This window comes from Bufo gargarizans, chromosome 2 (assembly GCF_014858855.1).
Source record: "Bufo gargarizans isolate SCDJY-AF-19 chromosome 2, ASM1485885v1, whole genome shotgun sequence".
NCBI classification, from domain to species: domain Eukaryota; kingdom Metazoa; phylum Chordata; class Amphibia; order Anura; family Bufonidae; genus Bufo; species Bufo gargarizans.
The window spans coordinates 708,067,344-708,083,064 of NC_058081.1; the positions used below are offsets into that span (position 1 = coordinate 708,067,344).

The 15,721-nt window shown below is 46.8% G+C and overlaps 1 protein-coding gene across 1 annotated transcript; it reads left to right on the forward strand.

The window, feature by feature from the left end:
• Window positions 1–4,975: 4,975 nt before the first annotated feature.
• Window positions 4,976–15,616, forward strand: LOC122927074 (tRNA selenocysteine 1 associated protein 1). Its single transcript, XM_044278646.1, has 7 exons — window positions 4,976–5,061; window positions 6,789–6,886; window positions 7,215–7,314; window positions 9,395–9,447; window positions 10,163–10,313; window positions 10,438–10,471; window positions 14,905–15,616. Exons 1-7 carry the CDS (start codon window positions 5,038–5,040, stop codon window positions 15,039–15,041), a joined length of 597 nt encoding a protein of 198 aa, XP_044134581.1. The 5' UTR covers window positions 4,976–5,037; the 3' UTR covers window positions 15,042–15,616.
• The last annotated feature ends 105 nt before the right edge of the window (window positions 15,617–15,721 follow it).

Sequence of the window (15,721 nt, forward strand, 5' to 3'; positions counted from 1 at the left end):
AAAATCCTAAAGTTCGGTACGAACCCAAACTTTGCAGTTCAGGTTCGCTTAACCCTAGACCTAACTTTTTTATTTTTCCATTCACATAGCCTTATGAGGGCTTATTTTTTGCTGGACAAGTTGTACTTTCTAATGACACCATTTACGGTTGCATACCATGTAGTAGGGAACGGGAAAGAAATTCCAAATGGGGTAGAATTGTGAAAAAACACAATTTTGATAAATGTTTTTGTTTTCTTTTTTTACACTGTATACTATGCGGTAAAATTGACCTGTTATCTTCATTCTCCAGGTCAGTACAACGATACCACACTTGTATAATTTTTCTTGCGTTTTAATACTGAAAAAAAAACATGTAAAACCTTTGAGCAATACGTTTTATTTTTCATAACGATATTCTGACCCCTATAACTTTTTTGTAGCTATGTGTACGGGGCTGTGTGAGGGCTAATTTTTTGCCTGACGATCTGTTCCTTTCAGTAATACCAATTTTAAGTGTGTGCGACTTTTTGATCATTTTTTATAAAAAAATTATTGGGTAGTTGAAGTGACAAAAAATGGCAAATTGGCTGTTTTTATTTTTTTCCCGCTACGCCATTTGCTGTATGCCATTAATATTGTTATATTTTAATAGTATGGGCATTTTCACACATGGTGATGCCCATGATGTTTATTTATTTTATTGGTTAAGTATTTTTATTTTATTTATATTTTAAGGAAAGGTGGGTGACTTGAACTTTCTTTTTTTTACTTTTTTTTTTTTCTAAGTCACCTTGGGTGACAATAACTGGCAATCATTTGATTGCCCATAGTATTCAGTGATGGCTAAATAGCCATCATTGAAGACTTCATTTGCACTATATCAATTCAATGCTGCCACCTGGTGACCTGTATTGATATATACATCTAATTGACTCTGTAGCCTGCTTGATCTCAGCCGGGGAAAGCTGTTACTGGACCGTAACCACGCGACTTCCGGTCTGCGCAGAAGCCGTGGTCACATTTGACCACGGCATCTGAAGGGTAAGATGTATGCGGTCAGCCTTATGGCTAATCGCTTACATGTGCCGTGAGTCTCTGTTATTTAAAATAGCAGAAACCCCGCAGTTAAGGTGCTTGCTGCACGTGCAAGCGGGCGCCATGTTTAGGGATCAGACCCATGACGTACAGCTACTTAATGGGTCCTTAAAGGGTTAAGGGCATTATTATTACTGGGGGCTCAACAACAGAACATTACTGTTGTTAAAGGTACTATGGAGGGCATTATTAATACAGTCCTGATCAAAAGTTAAAGACCACTTGAAAAATGGCAAAAAATCTTATTTTACATTGTTGGATCTTAACCAGGTTCCAAGTAGAGCTTCAACATGCAACAAGAAGTAATGAGAGTGAGACAAAACATTTTTTGAGAATTCAATTAATTGAAAATAACGATTAAACTGAAACAGGCTGTTTTTCCGCTGATCCAAAGTTTAGGAGCACATGCCTTTAAAAGGCAAAATCTGTGCAAAGATGTGGATTCATTGTCATTTTCTGTCAGGTAGTCACACGTTGTGATGGCAAAGGCAAAAAAACTCTCCCTTTCTGAATGTGGTCGGGTTGTTGAACTACATAAGCAGGGTCTCTCACAGCGCGTCATCGCTGCTGAGGTGGGACGCAGTAAGACAGTCATTTGGAATTTCTTAAATGATCCTGAGGGTTATGGAACAAAAAAGTCAAGTGGAAGACCCCAAAAAATGTCATCAGCACTGAGCCGGAGGATCCAATTGTCTGTCCGTCAAGACGCTGGACGATCCTCGACCCAAATTAAGGCCCTTACTGGTGCTGACTGCAGCCCCATAACCATCAGACGCATCTGAGACTGAAGGGCTTCAAAAACAAAAACGTCTTTAAAGACCTCGTCTCCTTGAACGCCACAGAACTGCTCGTTTGGACTTTGCAAGAGAGCACCAAACATGGGACATTCAAAGGTGGAAGAAAGTTTTATTCTCTGATAAGAAAAAATGTAACCTTGATGGTCCTGATGGTTTCCAACGTTACTGGCATGACAAGCAGATCCCACCTGAGATGTTTCTACACGCCACAGTGGAGGGGGCGCCATAATGGTCTGGGGTGCCTTTTCCTTTAGTGGAACAATGGAGCTTCAGGAAGTGCAGGGGCGTCAAACGGCCGCTGGCAATGTCCAGATGTTGCAGAGAGCATTCCTCATGACTGAGGGCCCTCGTCTGTGTGGTAACGACTGGGTTTTTCAACAGGACAACGCTACAGTACACAATGCCCGTAGGACAAGGGACTTCTTCCAGGAGAATAACATCACTCTTTTGGCCCATCCTGCGTGTTCCCCTGATCTAAATCCAAATGAGAACCTTTGGGGATGGATGGCAAGGGAAGCTTACAAAAATGGACAACAGTTCCAGACAGTAGATGGCCTTCGTGTGGCCGTCTTCACCACTTGGAGAAATGTTCCCAGTCATCTCATGGAAACGCTTGCATCAAGCATGCCGAAACAATAACGGCGGAGCTACTCATTACTGAGTTCATGTTTGGAGGTTGGATTTCTGTTTTGGGGGGTTCGTTTTTTTTTTGGAGGTGTGGTCCTAAACTTTTGATCAGCTGAAAAACAGCCTGTTTCAGTTTATTCGATGTTTACATTAAATTGAACGCTCAAAAAATGTTTTGTCTCACTCCCATTTCTTCTTGTTGCATGTTGAAGCTCTACTTGGAACCTTGTTAAGATCCAGCCATGCTAAATAGGATTCTTTGCCATTTTTCAAGTGGTCTTAAACTTTTGATCAGGACTGTACTTGGGGCATTATTACTACTGGGGTTACTATAGGGCATTATTACTACTGGGGTCACTATAGGGGCATTATTACTACTGGGGGCACTTTTTTTCTATAGTATAGTATTTGGGGGCATTGCAAAGCACTGCAGACACAGTATTGGAGGTGGCAGCATGATTCCACTTTTGGCACCAGTATGAAGAGTTTGTGTTGAGAAGGTGGAGATGATTATGGAAAAGTGAGGAAGCCAAGACGTCTGTGTTGCAAACTCTGCAAAGATGAGTCACGGCTAAAAGAAGTCATAGTGCTCTGGGCTAAAGGGAGAAGCTGAGGAGAGAGGCTGTCTACATCACAGGAGCCATTACTGGATGTAAGAGGTATGTAGTGCTGCTGGGGCGGTATTTTATGCAACCACACTATGGCACAACCAGCATTGTTACATTTGGTACATGACTCGGTACCATCACTCTACAAGGATTTTTGACGGTATACCATTACTATGCAACATGACGCCTCACCCCACGGCCCTTTCTAAATATAGCATCCCAGGTGTAGGAAGGCCAAGTGGTATAGTGCGGCCTAAATGTCTCTTTATGAGTCACAGTGCTCCTACCTGGATACGAATGGACCTCAGGCTTTGGCTCTGAAGCAATAAATAGGGGGAATAATTGAGGGATTGAGGAATAACTTGAGTCCAGACCTTGAGATGAAGTTAAATGGCAGCTTTAATTAAATAAACGTTTCTTCAAACGGTTTGCAGGCTTTGTCTTGGTTCCAGCAGGCTTTAGCATGAAACTGGCAGGCAAACTCAACTGGATAACTCAGCTTCTTCTTGATGCTGCACTTCACTCTGTAGTCTGACTTATCTTCAGCGGAGGAACTAATCTGGCTCTTGAGGCTTTAGGCTTTTACCTCCATGGCCAACAGAGCTTAGGGTGCTCCGGTTGGCGTGGGCACATCCAGCAGAGACATGCCCCTGCACACCCTTTTCCTAGCTGGGGGTCAACTAGACTTGCCTAGAAACTGGTCTCCACCCTTCCTGCAGGAAGTGGGACTCACTCACCTCTCTCCAGAGGGGGGTAGAATGGAAAGGAAGGCTCCATTCTCTAGACTTACAGCTCTGCTGTGTTTGCTGCCACCTGCTGGTGAACCAGGCACAATACAGTACATGTGAACAGATACATAGCATTAATACAAATGCACATTGTGGAGGACCTGCAATAAAATACATAGCCCATAAAATACAGTAGCAGGGTGCAGAAGTGGTAACATCACTCTGGGGTGTTACAAATATAGCTCCACAATCGGGACATATGAAGGATATGGATTATTTTTAGGGATGAGCGAATCGGATTCGCATAAAACTTCGTTCTGATACTGTACGGCGCGAGAGCTCCGTACAGTATTGCCAGACTTTGCATAATAACTTCATAAATCAATTTCTACTGTAAAAAAAAAAAACATTTCCCGAACTCGGGAACCAAATCCAAGTTCGGGAAATTATTTTTTACAGTAGAAATAGATTTATGAAGATATTATGCGAAGTCTGGCGAGACTTTGTGAAGTAATAACTTCGGCTCATCTGAGCCAATAGTATACGGAGCTCCTGCGCCGTACAGTATCAGAACAAAGTTTTATGCGATTCGACTTCGGATGTTTCATCCGAAGTCGATTCGCTCATCCCTAATTATCTTATTCATCTGGGTACATTTTTAACATGCCACTTTTCGGCAGACCCATAATTAGACAGTGGGGTCTCTCTTTGTGAGGTGCGGTAGAGTCAATTCTAGGACTGACAACTATGGACATATTGGAGGGAGGAAAGCTGATAAAACTTTGGGTCCCGATGGACTTTAATGTGTTGCTGTGGGACAGGGACACTTTTTTTCAGTTTAAATATATGATTGGACTCAATGTGCTATTCTTCCACAGTTGAGGCTGAATTTAAAATATATAAAACCCTCCTCCTGTCCCATGATCAGTGCAGATGGAGAATTTTGGAATGTGTTCACCTCATCTTAGTCTATTGCAGCTCACTGCTACAGGCAATAGGAACATTGGTCGCCAACAAAATGGCGGCGTCCCTGTATGAAGCTAGGGGCGGGGTCCTTCCCCGTGTACTGGGGAGAGATTGCCGGAAGTAGCGCAGTTCTTGAATCTGATTGGCTGAGCGGACATTCTGCCAATCAGATAGGGGGAGGGGCTTTGGTAGTGCTGAGTGTGAGCTCCGAGTGGCGGTGGTGAAGCTGCGGACATGGCGAGTCTGTGGATGGGAGATGTAAGTGCGGGGGACGTGCTGTAGAGACGTGGGGTCCGCCGGGAGGTCAGTGCTCCGGCAGACCAGGGTGTACGAGCTGAGCCCCCTCACTACACTACAACTCCCAGCATGATCTAGCGGGGGCTTTTTAATTTAGAGGCAAGAGTCCAGGGCAAGCTGGGAGTTGTAGTTCATTATCAGGGAAAGGGTTGATGCTGAGAGTTGTAGTGTCACGCCAGGACTAGAGGTAGGTTCCGGGCATGCTTAGAGTTGTAGTGTCGCGTCAGGAGGGTAGGTAGGTTCCGGGCATGCTGAGAGTTGTAGTGTCGCGTCAGGAGGAGAGGTAGGTTCCGGGCATGCTGAGAGTTGTAGTGTCGCGTCATGAGGAGAGGTAGGTTCCGGGCATGCTGAGAGTTGTAGTGTCGCGCCAGGAGGAGAGGTAGGTTCTGGGCATGCTGAGAGTTGTAGTGTCGCGTCAGGAGGAGAGGTAGGTTCTGGGCATGCTGAGAGTTGTGATGTCGCGTCAGGAGGAGAGGTAGGTTCTGGGCATGCTGAGAGTTGTAGTGTCGCGTCAGGAGGAGAGGTAGGTTCTGGGCATGCTGAGAATTGTAGTGTCACGTCAGGAGGAGAGGTAGGTTCTGGGCATGCTGAGAATTGTAGTGTTACGTCAGGAGGAGAGGTAGGTTCTGGGCATGCTGAGAGTTGTAGTGGTGAGGTCAGGAGGAGAGGTAGGTTCTGGGCATGCTGAGAGTTGTAGTGGTGAGGTCAGGAGGAGAGGTAGGTTCTGGGCATGCTGAGAGTTGTAGTGGTGAGGTCAGGAGGAGAGGTAGGTTCTGGGCATGCTGAGAGTTGTAGTGGTGAGGTCAGGAGGAGAGGTAGGTTCTGGGCATGCTGAGAGTTGTAGTGTCAGGTCAGGAGGAGAGGTAGGTTCTGGGCATGCTGAGAATTGTAGTGTTACGTCAGGAGGAGAGGTAGGTTCTGGGCATGCTGAGAGTTGTAGTGTCACGCCAGGACTAGAGGTAGGTTCCGGGCATGCTGAGAGTTGTAGTGTCACGCCAGGAGGAGAGGTAGGTTCTGGGCATGCTGAGAGTTGTAGTGTCACGTCAGGAGGAGAGGTAGGTTCTGGGCATGCTGAGAGTTGTAGTGTCACGTCAGGAGGAGAGGTAGGTTCTGAGCATGCTGAGAGTTGTGGTGTCACGCCAGGAGGAGAGGTAGGTTCTGGGCATGCTGAGAGTTGTAGTGGTGAGGTCAGGAGGAGAGGTAGGTTCTGGGCATGCTGAGAGTTGTAGTGTCAGGTCAGGAGGAGAGGTAGGTTCTGGGCATGCTGAGAGTTGTAGTGTCACGTCAGGAGGAGAGGTAGGTTCTGGGCATGCTGACAGTTGTAGTGTCTTGTCAGGAGGAGAGGTAGGTTCTGGGCATGCTGAGAGTTGTAGTGGTGAGGTCAGGCGGAGAGGTTGGTTCTGGGCATGCTGAGAGTTGTAGTGGTGAGGTCAGGCGGAGAGGTAGGTTCTGGGCATGCTGAGAGTTGTGGTTGTGAGGTCAGGCGGAGAGGTAGGTTCTGGGCATGCTGAGAGTTGTAGTGGTGAGGTCAGGAGGAGAGGTAGGTTCTGGGCATGCTGAGAGTTGTAGTGGTGAGGTCAGGAGGAGAGGTAGGTTCTGGGCATGCTGAGAGTTGTAGTGGTGAGGTCAGGCTGCAGCATGTGCGGCGCTCGGCCCCAGTGATCAGGTTCCTGTCTTTCCTCTGACAGATCGATGAGAACATGAACGAGGCCTCGATCTCTCAGGCCTTCCAGTCCATGGGGGAGTCCGTCCTCAGCGTCAAGATCATCCGCAACCGCTTCACGGGGTAAGATCATCCCTGAGGTTATACTCGCTGTGCGTCCTCATCGTCGTCATCAGAAATGTTCTACCATTTTGGGCATACACCGCAGACCTGTCTCCATGGTTACAGACTACAGATAACCCCGTGTAGTCAGATCGTGCCATTGTGTGTTACTTTGACCCGTCAGACAGCAGAAGACGGGACTGCACGTGATCAGACAGGGTTTGTATCTGTGGAGACACATGGGTCTGCGTAGGAGCTGTGTACACAACGTGGGAGATGTGTAATGGGGGCTGTTCATATTTTATGCCGTACAGTCATGTGACGATGTGTTTTCGTTCCTCTGTTCCAGCGAACTCTCAGGTTACTGCTTCGTAGAATTTCCCAGCCAGGACTCGGCTGCCAGGTGCCTGGTGAACGTGAATGGGAAACTGGTACCCGGCGCCAACCCTGTGAGTACGAGGAGTGTCAGCACCAGGGGGAAGGAGCACTCAGTGTGGGGTCCATTCACACCTCCGTATGTGTTTTGCGGACCGCACATCGCCAGCACTATAATAGAATATGCCTGTCTTGTCTGCAGGACATGTTCTATTTTTTTCGGGAACGGATCCGGGCAGCACATCTTGCGGCCCCATAGAAATGAATGGGTTGCAGAATTGCGGACGTGTGAATGGACCCAAAAACTGACGCTGTCACGACGAATGTAGAAGCTTAGGGGGCGGAGCATCAAACAGAGAGTCCCTGTCATGCTCCGCCTCCTTTAGCCCCTGCACCAGGCATAGTCTGCTGATTCAGTTTTGTCTGGAGTGTTACTTTAAGAGATTAAAGGGGTTTTCCAGGACTTTCATATCCCCTGAGGATAGGTTATTATTTACAAAAGGAAGAAAGTGGACAACCCCTTTAAGGCTACTTTCACACTTGCATTGTTGTTTTCCGGTATCGAGATCCAGCAGAGGATCTCAATACCGGACATTTTTTTTTCCGTTTAGTCCTCATGCATTCTGAATGGAGAGAGATCCGTTCCGGCAGAATTTTGTGTTGTGACCGAACGCAAAACCGCTGCAAGCTACGATTTTGTGTCCGGTCATAAAAACGGATCTGTTGCTGAAAACAATGTAAATTGATGGCGACAGATAATAATTTTTTTTAAGGAGCCTAAAAAACTGCTCAGTCACCCATTGATTTTCAATGTATTTAGTGACTGTGTAGCGTTCCATTACCCTACTTCGTGAGATTTCCCTACCTCCTGACTTCCTGTCGCACTGCTAATGACGTGAGGAGGCGCTCCTGAGTTTTGACGAGCAAACCGACAGTTTATGGAAAATCTCAGTGGAGTTCAGCTTCACACTGGGACACTGCGCATGCGCCGGCCGGAGTTAGCCGCGCTTGCGCACTGGGCTGTAATATATCCCGTGAAGCTGAACTCCGCTGAGATTTTCCATAAACTGTCCATTTGCGCATGCGCAGATCGTCAAAACTCAGGAACGCCTCCTCACGTCATTAGCAGTGCGACCGGAAGTTTGGAGGTAGGGAAATCTCACGAAGTAGGGTAATGGAACGTTACAACGGATCTTTTTTTTTTTTTGTCATTTTGATTTCACATAACCGCATCCTAACAGAACGGATCCATTTAATTCCGGTATAGGAATTAACGACGCAAGTGTGAAAGTAGCCTAACCTGTACGATGATACCCGTGATAAAAAAAAAAAAATCCCTAGTGCCAGAATCGTCATTTCTTTGTTCACCTCCCCACCCCCAACCCGCCGGGAGGTCCTGTTATCAATCCGATCTATAGCTCGTACCGCAATAAAGGAGCGGGCGTCAGAATATGAGACTCGAAGCAATCTCTTTTTCTAAAAAGTGCTTTCATTTTTTTTAAAAAGCTGTAAAAGGTAACAAAAACCCTATAAATGTATCTCCATAATGGTCGCGACCCGCAGAATGAAGCCGCCGTGTCGTTATCGTGCAGTGAACGCTGTAAAAACTAAGCCCCAAAAGCAGTGGAGGGATTGCTTCGTTCTTTTAACTCTCTCGCCCCAAAAATTGTAAACCCGTGCCGCGGTCCCTCAGGTTACAATATGAAGGACAGTTTGTGAAACCAGTGTCACTGGAGTCCGTAACTCTATGGAAAACGGGTTCCAAAGCCCCAAAATAACGGAAGATTGAAGAAAAATGAGCAGATAACTATGACGGATAACTGAAGAGATGCTGGGAGCTGTATGATGAGGACAGAGGCGTCTGTACCCAGGGCACCAGAGAAATGAGATGGCGCTGTCCCCCACCAGCTAGAGGGCAGTACAGGACATGTAATACCGCACTGTACTGTAATGAGGCGCTACGAGACAACCAGCACAGGGATTTGCCAATAAAAAGACCATATTGATTGGTTGGATCGGAGTCTGGGGTGATGTATGTTGAGTCTGGTTTCATCTTGGGGTGGTCCAGGAAAGACCCCCGCAGGCTGAACATAATGTATCTGAGGGAGGATTGTATTTCCTGATACAAAGTAACAGAACGTATTTATTTTGCAGCCCAAGAGATTCAAGCTGAAACACGCGCTGTACACGAAGCCGTCGGACCCTAGGTGAGCGGTTATACCCTGGCATCACGTGCGCCGCCCTGTGACTGTCCGCCAGACCCCTCCCTGACATGGACGAGCCTCGCGGACCTCCTTAAAAGGGGCAACCCGTACAATCGGCAATTTCAATGAATTTTTGTGGATCATAGATCCAAAGTCGCTTTGGTCAAAACTTGATTTGAATGCTGTACAGAGATCCGCCTCCGTACAGCGTTAAAATGTATGGGCTCCGGCGAGGCGAGTTATCGCTGAAGTTCTGCGGGACTTCGGTAAATAACTTCAGGACTTGATTTTTTTTTTTTAAGTTTAAAGCTGGTACCAAAGCCGACTTCGGATCCATGTTTTAAAGTAGTTTTAAGTTTAAAAATCGGCGGCCAAAGTTATTCACCGAAGTCTCGCAAGACTTTCGGGAATAACTCGCCTCGCCAGGACCCATACATTTTAACGCTGTGCGGAGGCGGGCATTAAAACGAAGTTTGGAGCATATCGACTTTGTATCTAGGAAGCTCGATCCGCTCAACGCGAAATTAGGTTTATATTACTGTATTTCAGTTCTAGGAGTGCAGCCTGCAGTGTAAAGAATGGAAATTTTCGTTCTGGTTAAAAATGGTTGTTGCAAATCACAGGGAAAAATTTAATGCCGCACTTTAACTGCTCGGGCAGAGCTGCTGAACTGTAGCGGTGCGTTTTCTGGGTTCTGATTACCTTCTCTTATCTTCAGTTCTGCATCGAGGAACCCAAACACTGAATACCTGAACGCCTTTAACTACTACACCCAGCAGTTTCAGCAGATGTTCACCAACTGGAAGTACGACCAGAAAAATAACAGCTACACCTACCAGCAGTACGGCTACACTGAAAACAGCTGGCCGGTAAGTTAGTTCTGCTCACACAGCTGCAGTCTGTTACAGTGTGTCGGTGAGACCTCGCTCTGGGGTTCAAACGCAGCAAACGCCCAGATTTCTAACTTCTTGTTCTTCTCGTTTTTTTTTATAGACTTCTGAAGAGTTGGCAGAGGAGGATCTGGAAGGTAATATTCTGAGATCATTATACTGCAGGGCATGCTGGGAGTTGTAGTGTCGTTATAGGGAGTTGATTACCCTTGTGTGGGATATAGGTGCTACAGGCTAATTAAAGGGCTTTTCTGAGAGTTTTGAGATGGGTCATCAGTATCTGATCGGTGGGGACAGACAGGGACCAGAGGATAGGTGAGGTCGCCAGTTAAAAAGTCTTGGAAAAAACCCTTTTAGGGTCCATTTACACGTCCGCATCCGTTTCACAATTTTGCGGAACAGGTGCAGACCCATTCATTTTCAATGGATCCGCACTTTCATTCCGCAAAAAAAATAGAACATGTCCTATTCTTGTCCGCACTTAGTGTGCTCTCCGCATCCATTCCTGCCCCATTGAGAATGAATGGGTCCCATTCCACGGACGTGTGAATGGACCCTAACTCCCATCCTCCACCCACCTTATGAGGTTATCGGCGCACATGCTGCCCCTACTGCTGCTTTAACCCTGTCTATGGTGTTACCACACACAAGGATGGTCTGATTGTAAGGGCCCATTCACATGACTATATTTTTGGTCCGCATCCGGTCTGCATTTATTTTTATTATTTTTTTGTGGATGGGATGCGTGGCCCCGCAAAAAAAAGATAGTACATGTCCTATTCTTGTCCAGTTTTAGGAGAAGAATAGGCATTTCTAACATGTGGGGCACGCAGCCAGTGTCTGTGATTTGCGGATCCACAAAATCGGATACGGTAAAGTGAATGGACCCTACGGGTGCACTCACACAAATGTTAAAAATGGTAAAACGGTCTGTTTTATGACTTTTTACACGGATGCTCTTTGCAAAAAGGCCATTGTAAGGGGGCTGTTGGTCCGTGAAAACGGGCAAGGAAGGCCATTATTTAGTGGCTGTTAAAGCGGCCATGTGAATAGTCCCACAGACTGCCATGTTGTGACGGCTGTCTTTCCATCATGTGACCCAACAGTTGGCATTGGGGTCTAACAATGGCCGATACACCATTCGCCGTGAGTGTTGTAATGCAGGGTGTTTTCTAAGCGATGACATGGTCAGGTTTCCAGTCTTACAAAAGAAGTTTAAAAAAGGCAGTTAAAATGTATAGAAAAGTAGAAGAGAAAAATATTTTTCCCTTAAAGAGGACCTTTCACTAGTGTACAAACTAAAAACTAACTATACCTGTGGGCAGAGCGGCGCCCAGGGGGCCCCCTGCACTTACTAGTATGTCTGGGCGCCGCTCCGTTCGCCCGGTATAGGCTCCGGTGTCTGCGCTCCGTCTGTTGTACTGGACTGATTTTTTTTGTAGGAGGAGTGTCCCTTGCTGCAGTGCTGGCCAATAGACAGGCTATGAGCTGTGCGCTGCGATTGGCCAGCACTGCAGCAAGGGACACGCCTCCTACAAAAAAAATCAGTCCAGTACAACAGACGGAGCGCAGACACCGGAGCCTATACCGGGCGAACGGAGCGGCGCCCAGACATGCTAGTAAGTGCAGGGGGCCCCCTGGGCGCCGCTCTGCCCACTGGTATAGTTAGTTTTTAGTTTGTACACTAGTGAAAGGTCCTCTTTAAAGCGGTTTTCCCATGATTAATGTGAAAAAAATGAAAATCGGACATCATATAATACATGGCAATCTTTCTAACAAAGCTAGAACCCAGGGATGTCCACGTTCACTGCTCGGCTACATTTCGGCCTCTTTCACACGGTCAGTATTTGTAAGTCAAAACCAGGAGTGGAACCTACAGAGAAAATGTATAATAGGAATATTTGTGCCTCTTGTTTTTTGGACCCACTTCTGGTTTTTGGTTATGAATACTGGTGCAAAAATACTGCCTGTGTGAAAGAGGCTGAAGGGTAGTCGTGTCCTTTCTGCTGCAGAGCTGTCCCTATCACCGCTCAGGAGACAGTTGAAGGATCCCTGAAGAATCTTGGCACAGTGCTTACCGATACGCTAGGCCAGGATTTAGCGGAATGGAGTGGGCTCCTGTCCGGGCCTGCTCTGCTCGGTTGAAAGCTTTGGACAGCAGGAGAGCTTTCAGCTGAGCGAAGCAGGAGCCCGCTCGGCTCTGCTAAATCCTGGCGTGATGCAGCGGTAAGTGCTGTGCCAGGATTTGGCGAGGATCAGGGGGCTCGGGCAGGAGCAGCGCTCGCTTGTGGGCCCCGTTCCACAGTACGCTGGAATCCGTACGTCACTGACATGTCAGGTGTATAAATGGACTGATTCTCAAGTGCTTAGGAGAGACCAACTTCAGCTGCCGATTTATCTTAGTGAAAAAACTAAATACATTAATAATGTTTTTTAGAAAAATTATTTTTAGGAAACTTCCCAAAAATTTTTAAGTGCAACTGTCATTAATTTTTTTTTTATTTGTGTAATGTGTAGGGGCAGTGATACTGACCATTTTTGTATTATACTTTAATTACTGAAATTGTACATTTCTATTAGAAAAATAGCTCTAAAGTGACCCATTTTGAGCCTGAGCAACGCTCCTCTGTCTTCTGTTTACATAACTATAGAGACTCGCTCAATACTGACTGTGTGATGTAAACAGAAGACAGAGGAGCGTTGCTCAGGCTCAAAATGGGCCACTAATAGAAATGTGCGATTTCATTAAAGTATATTACAAAAATGGTAAGTATCACTGCCTCTACACATTAGACAAATAAAAAACTAATGACGGTTACACTTTAAAAGTTTAGTTACTCTTTAAAGGGCATCTGTCAGCAGATCTGTACCTCTGACACTGGCTGACCTGTTACATGTGCGCTTGGCAGCTGGAGGCGTCTGTGTTGGTCCCATGTTCATATGTGCCCGCATTGCTGTTTTATTATATGCAAATGAGCCTCTAGGAGCAACGGGGCGTAGCTATACTGTAAGCAGGGGAAGTGGCTGCTATGTGGCCCATCCAGGAGGAGGACTAAAAGATTTTCTCATCAGGGCCCCATAATCAGTATTCTACAATTAATATTGTGTACAGAACATGACGTAGAGTGTATATGTAGGAAACGGATTGGGCGGCTGTGGGGCCTGTTCTGAGAGTGTGATCTTGACTAGTCACGGGAGGAGGGGATTGCGAAGAAGTTGCTGTGGGACCCGGTCATTTCTAGCCACTGTCTAGGAGCAACGGGGGCATTACACTTGGGGTCTCTGCAACTTCCGCGCCCTCTGCACTTTGACTGCGCCAAACACTGAAAATGGATTCATGTCTGGTCCTGCCAAAGTGCAGAGGGTGCGGCAGTTGCAGAGAGAGCAGAGCCTCTGGGAGTAATGGCAACGCCCCTGTTGCTCCTAGAGGCTCATTTGCATATAATAAAGCTTAATTTTTCTCAGCAACGTGGGTACATATAGACATGGGATCAACATGGATGTCTTCAGCGGCCGAGAGCACATGTAACAGGTCAGCCAGTGTCATAGGGACAAAACTGCGGCCAGATGCCCTTTAAGGCTTGTGCACACAGCCATTGCCGTTTTTGCAGTCCACAAAATGCGGATACACAAAACATGGATATTGTGCGTTCCGTATTTTATGGAATGTCCTGCCCTCTATAGAACGGTCCTATCCTTGTCCGTAGTGTGGGCCACGGAACTGACATGGCTGCAGAAGGCACACTGAGTGCTTTCCGCATCTTTTGCAGCCCCTTTGAAGTGAATGGGTCCATATCTGACCCGCAAATATACGGATTGGATGTGGCGCAAAAATACGTTTGTGTGCATGAGCCCTTACTGTTAAACACCTCCTTCCCCCAACAGTTTTGTAAAAATATATTAAAAATGACGCCCCACCGCAGCTTCTAGCTCTGCCCCCAATGGCCATAAATAACACAGCCGGGTCCCATTATTCTGAACACTTCTGGTTTTCGGCAGCGTGTAGCTCATGAAGGAAGTCACGTGTGGTGAGCTGGTTCGGTGGGTATATAAGGGGTGCGATAGGCTGTCTGCACACACATCCCTCATTGCAGTCATGGGTAAAAGGGATCCTCACATCTTGGATATTGGGGACACATCGCTAGGATATGCTTCCAATGTCTGATACTGTAGGTGCGGGGGCCATCCATTCACTGCTATGGGAGCGCTGAAAATCGCCTAGCGCTGGCTCTTAGTGCCTCCCATTCAATTTAATGGGACTTCAAAAATTAGCCGAGTGCGCCAGTTGGCTATTTTCGGTGCTCCTATAGGAATAAATGAAGGGCGGCTGTGCCTTCATTACTATGGGGGCTCTGTTCTAAGGAAAGGTGCGGACATTAGGGGCATATCCTGGCAATATACCCCCTATGTCCAAGATGGCACAGCCTGTTTTTCCCGAGTAGAAAAAAATAACCAATAAAACAAACCTCATGTATCACTGAAAAGGGTGCAAAATGTGGTGGTTGCAGCCCCTGGTTTAGGGTGTATGATTGGGGGCCACCATCTATTGTCTGGTTGTGTTTATTCGCAGACCCCAACCCCCAGGTGGACGTGGCCGAGGCCAATAAACAGTTCATGGAGCAGAGTGAGGAGCTGTACGACGCGCTGATGTCCTGCCACTGGCAGCCGCTGGACACAGTCACCTCCAAAATACCAAATGAATCGTGACCTCCGCACCCAGAGACCCTCTGCCGCCCTGGACCTCTGTTCGTCTCATCTCTCCGGGACCCCGTTACATGATGGACGCTGCTCGCAGTGACAGTGTTGCTTCGGCAGGTGCCATACATGATGCTTGCGGCTCAGCCCATGTTCTGGAGGAGGCAGCCGTGAGGTTATATGTTATATGTACGTCTCGTGTATCAGGATGAACATCGCTTGCCTGTCCATGGGAGGGAGATACATGGAATTGAGAGGACAAGGTCATCCACTCCTCTGTAAATAACACTTTCTTATATACCATACTTTGCCTTTCAGTTCCTCTCCATTTCGAGCTCTCTGCTTGCTGTCAGTGTATGGAAACATTTGGAAACCGATTACCTATTCTTACCTAGCCCTGCTTACATAGCTACTCAGACAGGTTTCTGAAGTTACTACGTTTGGTTCTAAGGGTTGCCAACACTGGTGCACTGTAACAAAGCTCAGCTGTGAGAAGTACTGGGTCAAGAGGGATTTTCAGTAGCTGCCAGCAAGCAGAGATCTTGAATGCTGCAGATATTTTCAGTATCCAACCATTAAACTTTATGTAAAAAAAGAAAAACCCTTGAAGTGTCAGATTATTTCATTTCATACAACCTGCTCGGTGATTGTAATGGCCCTCGCCGTACCTCTGCTCTGTCAGTGGGGGCGGA

What these genes read in the sequence shown, in the direction of transcription:
- LOC122927074 (XM_044278646.1), top strand. Translation starts at nt 5,038, where the DNA reads ATGGCGAGTCTGTGGATGGGAGAT. An exon ending in ATCCGCAACCGCTTCACGGG is followed by an intron (nt 6,887 to 7,214) that starts GTAAGATCATCC and finishes CCTCTGTTCCAG; the next exon opens with CGAACTCTCAGGTTACTGCT. An exon ending in TGGTACCCGGCGCCAACCCT is followed by an intron (nt 7,315 to 9,394) that starts GTGAGTACGAGG and finishes TTTATTTTGCAG; the next exon opens with CCCAAGAGATTCAAGCTGAA.